This window comes from Electrophorus electricus, chromosome 20, assembly GCF_013358815.1.
Source record: "Electrophorus electricus isolate fEleEle1 chromosome 20, fEleEle1.pri, whole genome shotgun sequence".
In the NCBI taxonomy this organism is placed as follows: domain Eukaryota; kingdom Metazoa; phylum Chordata; class Actinopteri; order Gymnotiformes; family Gymnotidae; genus Electrophorus; species Electrophorus electricus.
Genome location: NC_049554.1, coordinates 2,138,616 through 2,160,022, shown reverse-complemented (window position 1 = coordinate 2,160,022; position 21,407 = coordinate 2,138,616). Strand labels below are relative to the sequence as shown.

At 49.0% G+C, this 21,407-nt stretch overlaps 1 protein-coding gene across 5 annotated transcripts in view; it reads left to right on the top strand.

Annotated features, from left to right (window-relative positions):
• Nucleotides 1–21,407, top strand: part of srgap2 (SLIT-ROBO Rho GTPase activating protein 2) — a 74,958-nt gene that overhangs the window by 22,211 nt on the left and 31,340 nt on the right. For 3 of the 5 annotated variants that reach the window (XM_035520298.1, XM_035520296.1, XM_035520297.1), the window contains exon 3: nt 15,076–15,268. In XM_035520298.1, coding sequence (XP_035376191.1) covers nt 15,076–15,268 — 193 coding nt within the window. Of the gene's footprint in view, nt 1–13,199; nt 13,434–15,075; nt 15,269–21,407 lie in introns of those variants that run through there. The other 2 variants (XM_035520294.1, XM_035520293.1) reach the window with 1 other exon arrangement.

The window sequence follows — 21,407 nt, the reverse complement described above, 5'->3', positions numbered from 1 at the left end:
ACGTTGTCTCCTATGTCCTGTTCTCGGGACGGCTCGCCTCGTTTACACCCAAAGACGAGCTGCCCGCGCCCAGGCCGGCGTGACGCCAGGAGCCTGGCTGTACCGTGAGCCATGTCTGTGCCATATCTGGACCGGGGGGGGTCGGGTCCGCGGCGCTGCATTCGCTCTCTGTGTCGGACGTGTCCCGTCTCCCCTCCCTGAGCAGGACCCTCGGGGTGTCTTGACTGGATCAGGACAAATCCAGTCCACGCGAGGACTGCTAGGGTGGGCTTTGGTTTTCAGCAAGGCTTCTGACCAGCTGGACACGTGGATAGCTTGGAAGGACTGAGCTTTCAATATGGGCAAAGCAGGGACTCTACTGTAAATGTTGTTGTTGGTTTTTTTTAAACTGCCTACATCTTTCTCTCTCTCTCTTTCACTCTCACGCTCACTCTTTGTTTTGTTTCATGCTGTGAGGTCTTGAGCTGAAACTTGGCTTTACTCACAAGTCTTAATATAAATGCATATTTATGCACGGGTTAAAACACACACACACACACACACACACACCCTTTCTCCACTTTCACTACAGAGCAGAAGAGGGTGTCTCTGAGGACATATGATATGAAGCATTGAGTGCAGGTAAACCAATGTAGTTGTTAACAGAAACCACTGTCACAGTGCAGTCCTGTTTTTATGCATACACACACACACACACACCATTATACACACATGCACTCTCACGCTCCCGCTGGAATGCAGTGTTTGGCGGGACCCAGCCCAGTGCGAGCTTGGTGTTTGTTTCGGGCGCGGTAATGTCTTCCCTCTTTTATTTATTTAGTGCGAAGAGGACGTGCAGCTCAGAGGCCTGGGCTCCGTCATTCCACTCATCACAACAGCTCCACGTTTGAAAGCCGTGACGGACAGCAGAACTAACTGGCCCCTCGTCACAGTCTCACCAAGGGCTGTGGAAGGATAAACTCTCCCCGCTACGCTTGCATTAGCTCAGGGTGATGCTGTTGAGCCATGTGCTCTTAATTAAACCCAGCACCTATCCTGCGATAGCATACCCAGCACCGATGCCGAATTAGGCCCCTTCAGCGCATGTGGCACGTTGCATGGGGCAGGGGAGTTCATCACTGGCTGTCAGATGTGGATCTGTTCACTATCTTCCAGTGTCCTTCTGTGGGGGTGCCACAGGAAAGCAGGGACTGCAGTGAATTAGCAGACAGTAAACCTAAAGCAGTACAAGGTGGAAAGCTGTGATTTGCAGGTACTCTGCCATACGGTGATTTTGTGTGCATCTGAAGTCTTCTGCGTTTGAACCAGGGTGGCAGAGCAAGAGCTTGCCTCCACCTGCCCGTCGAGCTCCGCCCGGCCCTCCGAGTTTGGCTCCGCCCACCCAGCCCTCCGAGCGCAGCTGATAAAGTAGCACACAGTAGGCTCACAGTGAGCGCAAGGCCGTCCCCTGCCCCGCTAATCCCGTCTCTGCTTCCTACGCACAGGGCTTTACCATCGCCTCGGCCACAGGGGAGGGGTGCGCGCGGGTGGGTGGGTGCTTGTGTTTGTTTGTGACTGTGATTGCTGTGCCATCTTCCCTCAGGGCCACAGGAACATGAAGAGGAGGGGAGCAGGATGCAGTTTCCCTGGGTGGGGTTTGGTGTCATCTGGGTCAAAGTAATGATAGCCTTTCTAAGTGTGTTTCCAACTGATCTTATGAGGCATCATTTCTTCTGTTTTTCCATTTTCTTTTTTAAAAAGTTCTTGGTAAATCTCATAAGAACCTGGAAGAAAGTAGCAGCTCATGCAGTCTGCTGAATATTGGGTTTTAACCGGCAAACCCGCATTGGATTGAATGCAGAGAACCCTGGCCTAGCTGCAAATTCTCTCGGTCCTTTTCTCTCTCTTCTCTGCGTGGAGAAATTCCTCAAAGTGGCAGGCTTTGCTCCCTTGACTCCCTCCATTGCTGTAATCTCAGCTATTGCTCAAACGTCCGGGTACAAGTCTCCGATGTGCTCAGCCCCCGAGTCTGACCATAAGTCACAGCTGGCCTCAGCTCCGCCCACTGCTCTAACAGCGGCCTTCGGCCGCAACCCTCCGGTGCGCCGTCAGGCACTCCGGAAGGACAGAAGTCTGACACAGGAACAGGTCACACATGGCTGCCTCAGACAGAGGAAAGGAATAGTGTCTAGCTTCTGGTAATCCCTTTAAAAGTGTCCCAGATATTTCACCGCCGCAGTACAAGTGGTATCTGCTGTTAAAACTGACTGATGACTCTTCCCAGGCTATCCAGAGCCATTACCTTTCTGTGTAATTATCTTGTGTTTAGCACTTTGACCCCACCCCTCTATGTCCGTGTGTGGGGGTGGGCGAGGGGCGGGGCTTACGCGTGTGGCCAGATGTTACCATTGGCCTCCAGCTCCGTTCTGCGACCTGCTGAGCGTCTTTCTCACTGTTATCTCATGCAGCACGAACGCCCATTTAGCCCATTCCATGCTTCACTTTCTCCAATCCCTCCATCTCCCCTCACCTACGGACGTTTGCAGAACCACTCGCTAAAGCCTCCCATGTTCCCCCGCGGAGCAGCATGTCAAAAAAAGGTCCAGGCGTCACCTCCCTGCACCGTCTGGTCTTTTGCGGTGCCTCTATTTGGTTCTTTCCATGGAAACGGTGAAGGTAATTGCATCTATTGTGACCATGAATGCTCCACTAGGTGAAGAGGTCTTATCTCCCGTTCTTCAGGAGCGCTCTCCAAGGGCAGATGCTTTGGCATACTGATTGAGTCCGCGATATCCCCTGCGCAAGAAGGCTCCCAGATTATCTTCGCTGAAATATGCAGTGTAACCACAGCTAAAATGATTCAGTGCGTTGTTTTCGGTGCCTACAGCCAAGCCCCTGCTCCTGGCTTCTCTATATCACAGAAACTGTATTTCTTCTTTACGTCTCACTCCCTCATGTGCAAACTGGGTGCAAGCCGCTCACCAGCACTCGGGTACAGTGTGGGCGTGCACGGGTGCACAGATGGAATAGCTGCTAGCCCAATACTCTGTAAAAATGTGGAGCCAGCATCTGGAAAACCCTGCAACGGGGTCACCCAGAGAGAGTACCTACGCAGGGAGTTCGTTGGAGCCTGCAACCACCTCCAGGAAAGGGCCTTTCTGAGACTTTTCAAATCCAGCATGTGTTATCAGGCTTAGCCTGGCGGGCTCTGTGTTCAGCCGTTATGTTGAGTCCCGTGACTTGAATTCAGGATAAGAAGGACACCTTGTTTCCTTTGGGACGTTTCATCTGTTTTCCAGGATACCAGAAAAGATCCTTCGCTTGCCCAGAAATGATTTAAAGTTGTTTTATTTCTTTGCTGCTCTGTGTGAAAACATAAAACACTTGTCAGGATTTTTAAGACGGCCATTTTAAACCAGAACCATTTCTGTCACCCTGTGCTTTTGGCTGCACGACCACGATCGTTATGTTGGCGCAGGCCAACTGTCGGTCATGTTCGGTGACAGCAGAGCACTCGCTGGCCAGACCGAGCTGGTAGCCCTTCAGCGGCAGGTTGCCGGGAGACACTGAGACCGGGTCGGGGCTCGAAGACCTCGATAAGAACCAGAGATGGAGAGAGACGGAGAGAAAGAGTCGGACATGCCCTTACCTCTCCTATCCTCTTCTCTTTTTATCTTTTGGTTTTTGCCTCTATTCTGTTCTGTGCCTGCGTGAAAATCCCAACACAGTTTTGTGATGTGGCTCATGGCCAGGAAGCTAAGCTGTTGGGCTGACAATGTGTCATGGGAGTGTAAGGCCACAGTATCTAGTTGTGATTATAGTCAGAAAAGCGCACAGATAAAAAAATATATCTTTTATACCAGTAAATCCTTGTACAGACAACGTCAAACAGAGAAGGTAATGGAGTTCGCTATTAACTCTTCTGGTCAAAGCACAAATCCGCAAATCTTTTTTTCATTAGAGCCCAGAAGGAACCCAGGACAGAATGGGCAGGTGTCTTTATAGTCTGTTCCCCAGGGTTGTATATTCAGGTCAATGTATTTAATTGGAAACGCATAGTATTTTCAGAAGCCTCTCCCTCTGTTATCACACCTGTGTGTGTGTGTGTGTGTGTGTGTGTGTGTGTGTGTGTGTGTGTGTGTGTGTGCGCGCGTGTGCATGTGCGTGCGCGTGTCAGACCGGTTTTACAGCATTAGAGTTCCTGCCAGTGCTGGGAGATTAATCGCACCCCCCCCCCAAAAAAAAGCAGCCCAACACCAGCAGCAGAGCTGATTATAATGTGTTGGCCGTTTGTAATGGCTGATCAGCAGAGTTGTGTGCGGGCGCAGGAGCTCTCTGTGCCGAGCACGCTGCACACAGCACTTTCTGCCTCTTCATCCCTAACACCAGCTTTAAGATTGAATATTGCACATTCATTGAATCCTGTGTTACATTACCAACTAGAGAGGTGTGTGTGTGTACACATTTGTAAGAGACATTGATGTTTGTGTTGCTTAGTCAGCATCAGAAACACTTTGCTTGCACAGCTGATGAAGAGCTCCTATCAGAAACGTCTGGCTTCTTTGGAAATGTGTACTTCACTATAATTTTGAGTGTGTGCGTGTGCGCGTGTGTGCGTGTAATGAGTAATACGCCAACTGTAATATCTAATTTTCCTGTATTATGATGCAAGATGAATCATATCAAGTCATAAACTAACAGTAGTTGTATTTTTACTTGAATAAGCACTTTGTTCTGCTTTGGTGCTGTTCTTACAAACACATAATCAAAGTCCGCTGATATATTCTAATGACGTTTGCACCTGTGAATGAATTCTCTTAAACCAGTGGTTTTTAGTACTAGGATTTAGTACTGTTTGTCAAATGTATATTTCCTTAAGACTTGCGCATTGTGGTTCACCTGCCGAGGTTTCATTACACCCCCCCCATAAAAAGGCTCCGCCTTTGGCCTGCAGTGATTGGTTGGTCGAGGGGCTCGTGTTTGTCCTCTGCTGGCTCGCCCATCCTGCACTCAGGCTCACCTCTCCAGTTGCACAGGGGGTGGGACAACAGTCCCCCATCACCCTCTCTGTTAAAGTGACTTGGCTGTTGTTGCTAAGGGACACCGTGCACGCCATTAGTGTTTTTGATGCCGGGGGGGCAGGGGCCGGGTAAAGATGATGTCATCACAGTTGACCTATTGGAAGCTTCGTGCCTCCTTGCCCCACCCCTTTCTTCCAGCCACCTTTTCTGGTTCTCCTCCGGGGTTGATCACACCATGTGAAATCGTAGCTCTCCACGCAGCTGCCATCGTAGGACAGATCAACTTGACACTCATTTTTCTTCACTGTATGCCCTCGTGCTACTGAATACCGCTAAACCTCGGCGCCCTTGCAGTTGTTACGTTTACTCAGAGTGCTTTTCAGAAGTGCACTAACTACTGATCAGTTCATCAAGCCTGTACACACTCCCTGAGTCTCCCACTCATAACGGCAAACATCAGCCTTCCTCCCTAGACCTGAGTCATAATCCATTATCTTCATATGCGTTACACTAATTTTCCAGTTAAATTTCCGCTCCATTCCTAGTATTTGCTGGGCGTGTGCAAGGTGTGTGCAGGCCGTGTGGCGTCCCTGCGCAACTAACGTGGCAGGCTTCAGTGACGGTGCAGCGCTCCAGGACAGGAGACGGTTTGTCTGGTGCCAGATGGCAGGCCTGGCCTAGTAGTGCCTGGGGGGGGCCCGGTGTGGTCCACTCCTCCGGGGAAGCAAACTGCGGCCCAGATGGCACGGTCCGCTGTGCTCTGGGCTCGGCTGAGGCAGTACGGAGGTGGCACAGGTGACCCGGGCAGCAGAAGGTCATTTGACCAGTGCCCTGGGGGAGGTGGGGGGGGTTGTAAGTGTGTGCACAGAGCTCTTCGTTTGGGTGGAGAGAGTTGTGGTCAGATCTAGGAATATGTGGAATATTTGTCCATTACACCTCGTTGCGCACAAATTTGTCTTCATAGCAGCAACGTCCAGTTTAATCTGCTACACACGTCGGTTTTCCCACATGAAAAATCACTGAAAAGTTGTGAGGAGAAATGATCCACTCTTTCCCCAGTAGCTGCATGCGAGTGTCTCTGAAATGTTGTATGTGTGTGTGTGTGTGGGTGTGGGTGGGGGTGTGTATATGTATGTGTGTGTGTGTGTGTGTGTGTGTGTGTGTGAGTGTGGGGGTGTGGGTGTGTGTGCGTGTGGGTGTGTGTTACACCCATGGCCTGCTGGAAGAGCTTCCTTAATTGATTAGATTCCAAGGCTACTTGTGCACTCCCATGTCCCTGAGCTTCTAACCAGAGAAAGAGAAGGCAGCATTCGCCCCAGGCTAGAGGCCAATGTGGGGGGATGTTGACCCTTGAAGGGGTAAGACTTTTCAACAACCAGCTTTTCAAAACTTTTTGGAAAGCAGCCTCTCGTGCATACACACTCCTCTACTGCTTTGTTTTCCCAAATTATTGCCAGTTTCCAAAAGACAGAGGTTAATCAAAGAAAGTGCATTAGAAATCAAATGTTTGTCTTATGAGTCAAGCCAAACATGGTTAAACCCACCAAAAAGTTGCGTGCGTGTGCGTATTTAGGCTTTGTATTTTTTTTTACCCACACAGCCTCAGTAAGCAGAGGGACAATCAGGCCACTGTTGGGCCATTGACTGCCTGTGTTTACCACCGGGAGAAAAACCATGCTGAAGCATCTGATTCAGAGCCTTGACCCCTCGGATGACTCACGGCATAGCTCAACGGCCACAATCCGCTCTGTCCTGATTCTTCTCGTTTGAATGGACCGATTCAGGGATTTCCGGTTCTGCTTTATCTCCCTGCAGGTTCCCTGCTGCGCCGGAACGGAAGCTTTGCTCAGCTTTTTAAACGAGCCGTTCACCTCGGTATGGGTGGACAACTGATGCCTGAATGATGCATGTATTTTTCTTTTGTTAAAAACAGCCTGCCACTATTTTTGGGTTTCATCTGACCCACATAACGGCAGCTGTCATAGTGCAAGATTCTGAGGAACTGGGAACATGGAGCTACACTTGGCAACATGTTGAACGAAACACCCCACACTCATCACATCGTAAACGAGGGTTTCACCTCCCAGCAAGGAGAGGGTGGCGCTAACCTCAGCACTGCCAAACAAAACTTTATCTTTATCTTTACTTTTCTTTGAGAGTGGATGTCACACCCAACAGCCGGGTCACGGGGGTCACAGACGACTTCGTCAGCGGCAACTACCCACTAATGGGCCAATGAAAGCATCGGTCCATCCATGCACCAATCGCTAATTGGCACGGTCCAGCTACCTTCCAGCCCGGCGTTGTAAAGCCCAGCGTAGTGTGGAGGAGCTGGGAGGTTGTTAAAACAAGGCCACTGGCTAGTGACTGAGGCGAATAAATAAACAGCCTTCAGCGGCTCAGTAGGGCTGACTCCAGGTCAGTTTGAACGGCTCAGCAGGGCTGACTTGTAGCACACGGCCCCCCATTAAAGAATTTTCTTTCACTCAATATCGGCTGTAGTCCTCAGTAAACTAGGGCAGGCTGGGAAATGTGGTAACGTGAATCTAGTTCCCCTCTCTCCTTCCTTTCTCCACACTGTCCCCCCTTCCTCTAGGTTTAACATGGGTTCCAGCCATTTTACAGGCAACGGGTAGACCTCAGGCCACAGTGTCCAGCGGTGGGTTAACTCCTCTTTACCTGAGCTCCTGGTCTCCTGAGTTCCCGAGCTCTGCCGCAGTATTCCACCCCCTGCTGTGTACCCTTGCCCTGGCCCCACTTGGGACATTGCTCCTCTGGGGGAATGCGGAGTGAGGGTGGAGGCTGGTCCTGGAGAGTCACTCCCAGATGTTCTCTCTGAGCTTTCACTACGCCCACGTTGCGGAGGCCGGACTCTGGCTCTCGGCCAGGCGGATGCTGATCACGGCCTTCGTTACTGGTCCATCCACAGATTGTCCTTATCCCAGGAACCGTGGCTCATGTCTGCGGCCTCTCAGCTCTTCACAGCCTCTGCCTGCTACATGCCTTTGGAGGAACCAGGTTTGGATGTGACCCAGCTCCCATCATTAGTCCTCCTGTGCTGAATAAATCTAATAAAGTGGATGTTTGCCATTTTCTAAAAGCAGTGTCCCTGCACCAGGAGAGTACTCAGTGTTTTGTATGTTGAAACTGCTGAGTAATCGTTATCTTAGAAAGTTACAGTAAGGACATTAGTTGATGTTTTTACTCCAAAACGATCTGGGTCCAAAAAATAGTTTCGCCTTGGATAATTGTAACTATTGCTTATTGTGTGATAACCTTTCTAAATTCATAAGTTTTAAAAATGATTGCAATGACAAACTGCCTCAGATTGATGCCAGAATATCAACTGTTATCTAATTTACCTCCCTTCAGTTTTATTTCCAATTTCTTTCCTTTTTTTGGCTGTAACTTTGTATCTGTACATGCATGCGTCAGCTGAACTCTCCTGGTGTCAACCCTTTTCATTTAGCCCATTCATTTATATATACAAATGTCAGCTGTGTAGACAATGGTGTTCTCTAAGCCCGGGGTGAGTGGAGCAGGGACATGTGGGTAGCCAGGGCATCACAATTACCCCCTTTAATAGGTTAATGATTAATCAAGCAAGCCGTCCCATTGGTTGCAATTTCCTACTATTAACTCCTGTGTTGCTGTCTGGGGCACGGTGGAAGAATGTCGGTTTCCACAGTAACCATCTTAATTATGAAAATCGGGGAGGGTAATTGCTTTGATAATACTCTTGTCAGCTTGGGTTTATTTTCAAGCTTCAAGGCACGAGCTCACGCGCGCATACACACACACACACACACACACACACACACACACACACACACACACACACACACACACACACACACACACACACACTTCCTGTTCTTTTGTTCCTCCTTCTTTTGCACTGACCGCTGCTCTGTAATGATTGCGTGCCCATTGCAGTGCTTCATTCTGACACTCGCTGCCATTGTGAGAGGTGGTGCGTCGATACACCCCCGCCCCCCTATACCACTGCATTATTCTATATATTTCTGAGCACAAAAGACCATACACGAGGCTTTTTGACCGTCGGTATGAAGACGTAGAGATTGTAATGGAGTCTTCTCTCCATTTTATGAAATGTTGGGCAGGATTTCAGAACCTTTACTCTTGATGAAACCGCTTTTATTTTGTCATGTACGTGAACAATAAGGATTCTTCTTGTTTTCTATTCCTCATTTTTCAACTTGGCTGATTTCTGAAGACCAAAACTGCCATGACTGGAATTACTCCCATTTATTTTTTGTTTTCTTAAGCATATTGGAGTGGGAAACTATAGCAAATACCGTGCGCGCGTGTTTGTGCGCGTGTGTGTGCGCGTGCGTGCGTGCGTGCGTGCGTGCGTGCGTGCGTGCGTGATACAATTCTGGCTTCCCATTCCTGTTTTCTCTCCACCACTCTGCTGTAACTGTAACTCTCCCACTCCGGCTGCCTCCGAACGGAGAGCGCTTCTTTCACTGGAGGATTAGGTTCGGCATGTCTGGAACTAATAGATTCCACCCTGTTGAAAAATCTCATTAAGCAGTGGACAGTATGGAGTGGCAGTATGGCCCGGAGTCAGCGTGGAGGCAGCGTTCTCGAGGACGAGGAGCAGGTCTGCAGCCGCCATATCCATCCATCCTCACGTTTGTGCTCTGTTAAAGAATACCGGTCCAGTGTCAGGTCTCCCTCGTCCACAAAGTGGAAGTCACAAGGAATACATGACAGCAGTTAATCCAAGATTAGCACTGTAACTCTAAGCATTGGGGGGGGGGACATGTTGAGATGATGGAAGACCTTCCCTCACAAAAGGTTTTCTCTGCTTATCTCCCACACTGGGGAAAGTCTGTATCAAGTTCCTGCTGATGTCAGATTCCACAGTCTCTCCCTCCCTGTGTGTCCAGGGAGAAGTGCGTGCACTTCCTCCCAGACCGTCCACCTCTTCCTGTTTTCTGAGATGAAGGGAGGGTTTCCTCCGAGCCGCACTCATGACGCAAGCACTCCCTCCCCGACCTCCGGGGAAACAACCACACAGCCTCCTTTCATTATTGTTATGGCCTTTGTATTATAGTCCATAAAAGTTGGAGACACAATAGGATTGCTCAGAACTGCACAATGAAGAGTTGTCCCACCACACACACACACACACACACACACACACACACACACACACACACACACACACACACTGCCAGTATCACACAGCGCAGCTATGAGTCAAGGGCTGGACCACAGAGTAAACAGAGAACAAAGGCCTCCAAGAGCACATACCTGCTGTTCCAGCTTTTGGAGCTGCATACGTTTGCCAACTACGGTCAGAAGCAACCAAAAGAGAAACAGTTATGTGTTATTTGTTAGCATGTCTCCTGACATGCTAAAAAGAGAAAAGCCTGCCATGCTGCTCACTAGAGAACAGTGGCTGACATCTCCCTGAACTATGCTTGAGGCTTTTTTATTTTTTGCTTTTGCATCCAAATAATAAGTGGGGTTTTTTCCCTAGAAGTGTTGCTCTTCCTCCTATAAAAAAAAAATAAATTAAAAAAGAGAACTGCATATGAGTTCACACCATTTCAGCAGGCTTGGCAGAACTAAAATAGAATCACGCCTTGGTGTTGCTGGTGACAGACTTTAAAAGTTTGGGGTCAGGCGTCACTGGAAGTCACAGGACATGGTGTGTGTAACGTCTCTGGTGTCATCAGCAGTCGCTGGTCTGCAACATCAAACTCTCTCTCATTCACTGTCAGTCTCTCACATTCACTATCAAACTCTCATTCACTATCAAAGCTTCTCACATTTACTGTCAAACTCTCTCATTCACGATCAAGAAGAGTAAGATGGTGTGTGTAAGAGTCTGGTGGTGTGTAAGAGGTTTGGTAGTGTGTGTGTGTGAGTGTATGATGGTTAATATAAGAGCTTTTATACGTGGCACAGTGTGTTCTGTCCCTGCAGCTTCTACGCTGTGAACTAGCGTGATCTTCCCACTGGATCTCCAGCCTTCTCTTGTCGTTCCTCCCATGCTGGCTTTCCTGTAGATCAGAAGCTCCATGATCGATAACGGATGAGTGGGTGATGCGCCGCTTGCGGAGACTCTGGGAAAGTGCAAGCGCAGAGGAGAGGTGCGCTGTCTTCCAGGTCTTGGAAAGACGTCCGCCTGACCGGTGTCACCTCCCACGACTTCCTGTGTCACCGCGCTGCTGCTGAACTGGTGGACTAAAGAAGACTCACTTAAGGGAGTAGGGTGCGATTTCACAGCAGGTGCACACTCAAGGGCCCATCGGTCACTGCTCCAACAAAAATGATCCCTAATGTGGTTTAAAGTCTCTGCTGATGCTCACCATGCCACTCAGAGTCCTGGTCCTGGTGATCTGGAACAAGGTCGGTCAGTCTTTCTATGATTAAAGAGTAAAAGAGAGGCTCACTGCCAAGATGACTCCATCTTACAGCTTCGATGGTCTGAGGAACTGAAGAACAGCTTGAAGGCACCTGGTACTTAGCCTGGTGGACATCATATTATGATTACGCTTGTTACATTGCGTTGTTTCAGTCTGGGTGTGTTGCACACGAATTCCTTGTTGCGTAAGATGATATATTATTCACAGTTGCATTATTTTTAAATCACTCCTGGGTAGATTTTTGTTTTTTCAAATGCACCATATTTTTCTGAAGCCCTTGTCCAAAACGCGTCAAATACGGCCTCTGTAGCGGTGCAGGACTTCCTCCGTTAGCCGCGCATTCAGTCGCAAATTCCCCCACGGCCAACAAAAAAAGAGAAGATGGCAGCATGTGATATTTTTAGCTTTTCAGATGTTGCAACTATCTATTTCCCCAAGCGCATTTCTGAAAATCACTGAAGGGATTTCCTAGTGGCCCAAGAACAGCACGGCCAAAGTCTTTCCCTGACTTTTGGAGCATTTTGTAACACCCCGATACCTCTGGAAAATCTGAGCCAGTCTGCTCTCCGTCTGTGGCCAGAGCTTACTGCGATTATACCACAGCTCCAGTCGGCTTCAGGCTTGGCCTGTCGGGGGCGGCACTGCTAACGGGTATGCCCAATTCCCCTGGTCTCCCCGCCAAAGAAACCTGCTGCATTACTTAGCGAGCACTGCCCAAGCCATGAGAGGTGATTGTCATATGTCACATTTCACAAGGTTTTGAACCTCGTATGATAGCTGCTGGAGTTTGGAGTATTGTGAACAGGATCTTTGAGGCAGACCTTCAAACTTACAATCATACGGACGAACTGACCCATATACAAAAGGTCTATAAACATTGTCTATGATTGGCGGTTTATGTGTTCTGGTTATTATAAAACAGACGTGTGTGTGTGTGTGTGTGTGTGTGTGTGTGTGTGTGTGTGTGTGTGTGTGTGTGTGTGATTTTTATAAGGTTTTGCCAGACACTTGGTATGGGTTACGGTGGTGATCTTTGCCTCACTTGTGAATTAGTGTTGAGACTCCACCCCCCCACCCCCACTCCACAGACCTGACCAAACCTGCTCTCTTCACACACCAGTGCCCACAGGGGTCACCTGACCTGGGCTGGACGTTACAGCAGCCATTGCCACACACACACACACACACCGCCACGCACACACACACACACACACATTATATAGATCACACTCATGCTGTGTTGCTCTCTATCATCTCCTTTAATTTAGGCAAATAAATCAAAACGGCCAAAAACGAACAAACCCAACCGCAACATGCAGGTTAGGTGATTGGTTGCGGCAGGCCGGGATAGATACCGTGCGTCGAATTGCTCTGTCATTTCTAGAAATTGCAGGGTACTTCTGAAAACCTCGCGTTTCGAAGAAGACAACAACTCCTTTCCCATCCTAGTAAATTATACAGCGAGCGCCACACGATACACTGTGGCAGCAACACACGTGGACGAAGCGCTCCAGCCTGGAGGCCTGAGCCGTCATTACGGCAGCGTGACTGAGAATGCGCAGCCTTGTGTCTCTTTGAACGGACTGGCCCTTTAAAATCTGGCCTTTAAGTATGCGTCATAATGATACCATACACAAAGGGGGAAAATCCTGCAGTCATACCCGTTCTGGTGATGCTACTAAAGTCATCTGTTCCTGTGTGGTTATTATTGTTGGTTGGGGGGTGGGGGTTAGAAACAGAGAGTGAGCGAGAGAGCAAGCTAGAGCGAGAGAGACACAGATAGATAGACATCAGTTAGAGAGTGAGAGAGAGGGAGACAGACACACGGATGAACGGATGGCAAAAATCCCACTTCTCTGTGTCATAGTGGAACTGCTCTCTCAGCTGAAAACGCGGTCGGACCGTCAGGGCCAAGCACAGAGGCCGTGGGTACAGGCAGCAACTGCTTGGTTCTGGGTGCTGGCCTGGGAAACTGAGAGGATCATGGAGGCCAAAGTTATCAGGTTTCTCTACAGCAGAAAATGCAAAGGTATAGTGTGCCGTTTCGGTGCTGAGACGCTGCTTGGAAGCGCGTCTTGGAGTCTGGGCTGGCTGGCAGGACCTCTCTACAGCCATGCGTTGATCTGCTGAAGTTCTGCAGGCTGATTTTCTGCTTTTGATTTTGACTGGGTGCTTGCTTTTTATGTTTCGGCTGTGTTTTTGCGTTGTGAAATGCATTGACTGGAATCTTTCCCATGCTACTGCATGTACATGTTCTGCAATAGCCTATTTTATATTTGTTAATTCTACATTTCCCTATGCAAATTCCCTTAATTGAATGTGTACAGTATTTGATTTATACACAACGCACGCTGTCTCCACTGTAGTTTCATAGAGGGGGTCCGATTACTGCATGGTATCCCGTCTTTACAGCATTGTGATTCTGTCCACCAAACCAGCTCCCCAGAGCCTCCACAAACATCATAAATCAATGTTTCAATTGACTGTCTTTATATAGTAAATTAATTTGGGGCCATGCATCAGTGCTGAGTGTGTGAGTGTGTGTGTGTGTGTGTGTGTGTGTGTGTGTGAGAGAGAAAGAGAGAGAGATGGAAGTGAATGCATCTCCCTCGTAGTGTGGTCACAACGTTCATAGTCCACTAGTCTTGGCTCTGGGTAATATTAGTCAGCCCTGTAGCGTTTTTCATATAGGCAGAGGTCTCTGTGTCTCTATCTGTTGCTTCTTCCCATCTTCTACACAAGACGTGTTAGATATTTTACCACCATCATTGCAGGACTAGCAGAATTTCTCTTGGTACCCAGTATACACACATCATATATCTAGTATATTACACATAATGAATTATGTGTGCTAAATAATAACGTACTGTAAACTAATCCACACATCACAAAAGATCACATACCATTCAGACAGTGCACTTTGTAAAGCCAGCATGCCTGACAGTGTAGTAGGCAGCTGATATAAAGAACTACTTTGTTCCTGTGCAAACATTTAAAATTATAGCTACAACAATGGGCCAAAAGAAAGACAATGTAGGTAATAATCTGTGTATGAACCAGCAAGACTTGTCATTTGCATGGTAATCCTAGTTGCCCCTAAAATGGCATAATTTACTGCTGGTTTGTTTGTTTGTTTGTTTTTCCACCAAATTGCAGGGTGGGAACATATAACGAGTTGAAATGTGGAAAAAAAATTAACTCCGTTTCATTTGAAATGTTGTCATTCTGTAGATGCTCAGGGCTCTGCAGAAGTGTAGATGTTTGCTTAGCCTACTGTTCTAATCACGACACACCACTGGTATCTGGAATCTGTCAGGCCAGGACATGAGAGTACCAGACACCAGAAACAATGAGTTCTTCTTTTTTACTACAATCTGTTTCTTTCCAGTTATATGTAGCTTTGTCTGGTTTGATTGTAGCATAGCAGAGACTGGAGAGGTTTTGCCACCATGTCCCTTCCCAGTTGGAGGCAGTGGCTGTCAATCAAACAAACTGACCATAGAGGTGAAGAGGGGGGGATTTGTTAACGACCCCTGACATTACGTTTCTGTGAGCGCTGCCGTAGTTATTTTGCCTCAGATGATGATGATGATGATGATGATGATGATGAGAAAGCGTTCATCATATAATGCTGAGTCCTGAACCTGAATCTCTCTCTCTCTGTGTGGCAGAGATCCGTGCCCAGCTGGCAGAACAGCTCAAATGTCTGGACCAGCAGTGTGAGCTGCGCGTGCAGCTTCTGCAGGACCTGCAGGACTTCTTCCGCAAGAAGGCCGAGATCGAGATGGACTACTCACGGAACCTGGAGAAGCTGGCCGAGAGGTTCCTGGCCAAAACACGCAGTGCCAAGGACCATCAGTTCAAGTAAGGGAGCGCGATGGGAGGCCCTTGGGCTAACAGTGTGCCGTTACGGCCGCCATGTCTTCCATCTTCCATCCTCCTTTGGTGTTCTTGTTCTGTCTGTTCTCTTTTATCCTTGAGGTGTCTGACTAAGCACATATAAGGGGATCTGTGTGTGTGAAAGAGCGGTTGTGTGTGCGTGTGTGTGTGTGTGTGTGTGTGTTTGTGGGTGGAAGGGACAAGTAGGTGTTTGTGAGTGAACGTGAGATTGAGATCACACACATGCACACACACACACACACACACACATACAAACACAATATTGATGGTTTCATAGTGGGAGGGTGTGATAGCTCGGTTCTGATCCAGTGGTTAAATGCCTCAGAAGTCATTTACAACATGCATCCCTGAAACAGGAGGGCAGTGCTAATACAAAGAAGTGAAACTCCAGCCATTTGACGTCGAGGTTTCACCGAAAGTAATGTTTGTTTGTTTGTTTTTGTTTGTTTGTTTGTTTTAAATTACCATCCAGTTTTGTCATCCATACCGTCCTGTTGCGCCTTTGTCATGAACACAATTCCACTTCACTCAGCGGCCAACTGTTGACAGAACCTGTTCTGGTATTGTATGAGCTGCAAGGATGCAAGTGGCCTCGATGTTGTTTTGATAGTTGACTTCAAACTGGTTTTTCTGTCTCTTGTTAGGCTGTACTGCCAAGCAAGGCAGGTGGCAGTTATGTGCTCTGAAAATCATGCTTTGGCCAGGAGCTCAGGAAACCTCATGTCATAAACAAATACGCATGCCCTTTCCTCAAGCCATTTCCACCGTATCCTGGAGTAATCTCTGCTCATGAAATATTAATGGCTGGCTTGGTGCCTGAATTCATCATTTTGTAGGTCAAATATGGAACTCTTAATGTATTCATTTTATGCAGCAACCCGGAGGCTGGTTTGCCCACCTGGATGTTTAAAGATTCTCTACTCTCCTCTTACGATTCGCTTCTCACTTCTGGTGTTACAAATACAAGCAACACATTTTATTTGTGTGGCATCTTTTACTTTATGAAGTGTTTTATGAAAATAGAATAGGATGGAAAATAAAATTGCAAAATAATAGATTATGTGTAACAGATAAAATGCAGTGAAATTACAGAATAAAAGTATAAATCTAGACTATCTAGTTGGCTGGCTTGGAGGTTTTCATGGCAATTTCCTTGTATTTAGCACATTTGAGTGTTGTTTCATATGAGTCCCAGTGACTGTGGACAATCCATTCATTTCAGATGACTTCCGTTCTGGAGGCCTGGCTAACGAGGCTTCTGCCATCCAACCCTGTAATCTGCTCGGCTGGTGCGGGCACAGGGCCACTGTGGCAACGGATTGCGACTGCAGCTGCCTGGCTGGCACGCTAAAGCAGGTTAACGCCACTGTTAACTGAGTCGCCAGTGCACAGCCAGCCGGCAAACCAGGCCTTTTCCGAAGCCACAAATACATGATCTGAGGGCAGGAAATCGCATTGGAACCTCCCGGACTGTGTGTTTAGCCCTACCTTTACACCATATTATTATCTTTTCCGCCCTACTGAAAGTTCCTCTTTTTGGCGGAAAAAAAAAAGGGATGTGAGAGGTAATTTTCATAATTCTCTAACTCTCTACATCAGAGCCTCTCTGCTCACTTTGCAAATAGGTCTGACTCGGCTTTGGTTTTGTTTTGTTTCGTTTTCACCTCAGACTTCGCTCTTCTGTGAAGGGCATTCCATGCTCCCGTCAATTTTGCCTAAAGCACAGATCTGGCAACAGGAAATACCAAATGAGACAAACTTTCTCTTCTCTTTTCTCACATCTCTGTCTTTTTTGCTTCTGCTTCTCTTCTTTTTTTCCCTCTCATGTCAATTCTAAGACTTGGAACAACCCCTCCCCCACCCGCTACTCTGGCTTTCGAGGCACTCTCTAAGCCACTGGAAGTAATCGATAATCAATACTTTTCGTTTGTCCAGGGACTTGAGGGTTCTGTTAAGCTCTGCAGCCAATCAGGCCCTTAATGTGAGGATGAGTGTGTCTCTGTCCAGAGATACCACCCTGGACCTTCTCTGCTGACAGCAGTTCTTGGCATATGGACTTGTGCTGTGGCATATATGTCAATACCTATGTTATTTTTGTAAAATGGAGAAGGTGATGGAGACCAGCAGTGGAACTGCTCAGGAGGTACGTGGCACTGCTTCTCCAACATGGCCCTTCTGTTTCTCCCATCCCCCACACTCACCGTCTTGTTTGCTTTTGTTTCTCAGGGTGGGAGATCTGAATGTATTCTCTCTCTCTCTCTCTCTCTCTCTCTCTCTTTCTCTGTCTCTCTCTCTCTCTCTCTCTCTTTCTCTGTCTCTCTCTCTCTCTCTTTCTCTCTCTCTCTCTCTCTTTCTCTGTCTCTCTCTCTCTCTCTTTCTCTCTCTCTCTATCTCTTTCTCTCTCTCACTATCTCTATCTCTATCTTTCTCTCACTCTCTCTATCTCTCTCTTCCCCCCCTCTCTGCTGGGGGGGTCCTGATCCCTCTGACCAACACTAAAGGGTATTTTGTTCTGCTCCCCCACCCTAACCCCCTGATGAATGTGCAGCCTGAGGAATCCAGACCCAGCATCTGCCGGCATTACCGGCGAACGCCACATCTGCTAGGACCGCAGTGTTCCGAAGGAATGCGAAGCATTCCCTGGCTCCGCTCCTCCGGGCCAGAGTGAGGGGCCGGCAGTCTGGGGGTCCCGGCTGGCCTCATCAGAGGGGCCCCGTGTCCAAGGCGATGTGGGGCGATTCCATGGGGAGTTGTGGTATGCCAGCTATCCGCCAGCCGGCCCGGATTAAATGCGTGCCTGTCCTGCCTGCAGCTAGGGAAGGGTCACGAGCTGCGTCTGCTGGTCGGCGCGAGTAAGAGGCTCAGCGGAGAAACCGCACCGGCGTTGCCGAGGACGTCCCCGTAGTGGAAAACTCTGTGCCAACAGCCTCGTGTGTCGTGTCTCCACATGCCTGGATTTGCAAACAAAAGATCTTAAACTGATTTGTCAACTGAAGTTTACAACATGGCTGCCCGCTAGCCTAATGTGCGCGCGAGAGGGGCGTGCACGTGAGAGGGGCGTGCACGTGAGAGGGGCGTGCACGCCTCAGGGGGTGGGAGGGGAGAAGAAGGAAGACAGAAGTGTGGGCTCTGTTTCCTGTAGCCGTGCTCGGTCTCATGACACCAGCGCACAGGAAGTGTCCAGCTGACGGCGGGTCACGCGTTCCGCTTACCAAACCAGACCGCTGGCTGCATGCTAGCCTCTTCTGGAGGCGATCCAACTGACAGCTGAGCTCGGACCGGTTTGTGTCGGGCAGTGTCCAGTCTAAATGTCTGGTTGACCAGGAAGAGCTCAGGGTGACTTTGAGGGAAACAAACCGTGACCAGTGTATCTGTGTTTGTGTGTGAGTCAGAGCACGGAAAGCAAGTGCGAGTTTCACTTCCTAGCCGTCCTGAAGCGTGTGACCGATGTCTTTCCACCGCCAGGCCGGACCCTCCGCAGCAATGTATGTTACCAAAAAAAAAGGCACTTAGAGAAGAACTGGTGCACACTGAATTTTATGTCTCAACAAATGAGGAACTCTACGGCGCTATAAAGAACCGTAGCCATTTGAGCTTTTCCAGTTTATGCCGCCTTTTCCACTCTACGCACTCTGTGACACATTTAATCTAGTGGAAATAGCGTTTGCTGTTCCGGAACGTTCCGGAACGTTCACAGTGATTGTTCCAAAACATGCCGTGTTGTTAAAAAGAACCTGGTGATTACGGAAAGGAAGAAAGAAGAGAGAAGTACGTGGAGTTTGGTGTGTTCCCCCAAAGGCAACATCAGAAGTGCACGGACGAGGAAAGCACTTCAGCCCGGCGGTCAGCCCTGTTCATGCCTTGGTTGTGCCCTCCCTGCCTGCGTAACTCCGCCTCCTCTCTCGCATTCTCGGCCTGCCGGTGTGGGTGGAGTTCCCTTTGGAACCGCCCTTGGGACATCAGGGACTCCTCCACCCGAACAGCGCCGCGTCACGTCTCCGGCACGCGCCCGCGCCCTGCCGGTGAAAGGCCCCATTGACCGGGCAGCTGAGGCCGCCCGTGTGACATGAGCTTTACCATGGCCTTTCCCGATTGACCCTGAGCTCCCCAATGCTGAATGGGTACTTGTGACCCGCCTCATCCTGGACTCCCGCTAATCTCATCAGCGTCCCCCCACGGCGCTGTGGTGCAGACCACTGTGTCTCTTTTCTCTCTCTCTCTCTCTCTCTCCGTCTCCTTTTTTTACTGTATGGCAGCAGTGCAGCTGGTCAGGGCTTGCCAGGGCAGTATGTGACCTCTGTCAGGCACATCGGGGCAGTGTGCAGCACACTGTGATCTCTGCACCCCCGCAGAGTGTCTGTGTCATGACAGAAACGCTTATTGTGCACTAGCACTTCGGTACACTTTGCAGAGCTGCAGTGGATGCGCCGGGGCGCCTACCTCTGCATCTGCGCTGCCCTGCGCAGTGTGTGTGCTTGCGTGCGTGCGCCCGCGTGCGTGCGTGTGTGTGCGCGCATAGGTGCGTGCGTGTGTGCGCGCGCGCGCGTGTGTGCGTGCGTGTGTGTGCGCGCGTGTGTGCGTGCGTGTGCGTGCGTGTGTGTGCGTGTGTGTGCGTGTGCGTGTGTGCGTGTGTGTGCGTGTGCGTGTGCGTGTGCGTGTGTGTGTCATTGAAAGCTGCGTGAGATGAGATACTTTCAATACATGCCTGTCCCAGTCACCGGAGTGACTTTAGCATCAGTCTCACTCAGGGCTCGTTCTGTTCCGTTGCCGGGACTCCCCATGGCCTCTGAGCCTGTCCCACTTTTGCTAGGTTGGTGGTCGTCATTAGGCTGAGGTTCTCCGGGGCATCACCTGCTGTCCAGTGAAAGCTGAGAGATGTGTCAGGGATCCAGAGCAGCGCGTGCACCTGAACAGATTGTAGCGAACACTCACTGTGGGCTTTTCCTGCTGCCTGTCTCAGAAGGAAGGGAGGCACCTCGCTCGTGCTTCAGTGAGCTGTGTGATGCCATTATCAGAACTGACATTTCTCATCACTATACACCATAAATGGGAAGTGGGGTTGTGTGTGTGTGTGTGTGTGTGTGTGTGTGTGTGTGTATGGGGGTGTGGGTGTGCTTGCTGGGTTTGTGTATGTGTGTAAGAGTGTGCATGTGTGTGTTTGTAGGAGTATGCGTGTGTGTGTGTGTGTGTGTGTGTGTGTGTGTGTGTGTGTGCTACCAAGCATGTAATATATTACCTGATAATCATTCACTTTTTGACCCAGAGAACACACTGTGGCTCTGGGTCTTTCAGTAGCAGTAATAGTGGATTTAAAGGGGCTCTGTTGATGTTTGAGGCTACTGGCCTCAGTGCCTGAGGCATTTACTTGGTGGAATCTGGAGGTGAGTTTCGCTTCACTTGTTTGTCCTGAATACACATCCACCCAGAGACATGGTCAAGGCTTTGGCAGTGCAGAACGCAAAATATTACAAGGTTCCTGGGTTTCTTCTTCTGACTGTACCATACGTCCTTACAGACGTAGGAGATGCATGGAGGTTGTGCAACAAAACTGAGCCGTAGTCAAGTTTAAAAATATCACAACTGTCCAAGAAACTTTGCACAAAAATAACTTGACACATTTTTATGCTGGCACTCCGGGAAAAGGAAGACAATAACGACCCTTTTTGAAATCATCTCATTTGTGTCTCACAAATGTGGTCTCAGTTTGGTGCGTGACAGCCTGAGTGCTCACAGATGCTGCGTGCTGGTGTCAACAGTAGGGACCAAGGTCGGGCCTCAACTCTGGCTTTGTAAACATGCTGACTGTAACATATTAACAGCACTGCAATGTGTGTGTGCACACCAGGGTCCCTCAGTGCATGCAAACAGTGCAGGGTCCAGGAACAGGGAGAACCGTGACACATGCCTCCGGCAAGCGTGGGTTGTCGTCTGGGTTTCGGCTACGAGTGGGTTGTTTTGCTACGCAGAGGTTCAAAGCACATCTGGAGTTTAAAAGCACGAATTACCAGACATAAAACATCAAGAAAAATTGAGAAAATGGATATTCTGTTGTCAATGTAATATTGAATCATAATATCAATGTATTACTATTATTTGTTACACC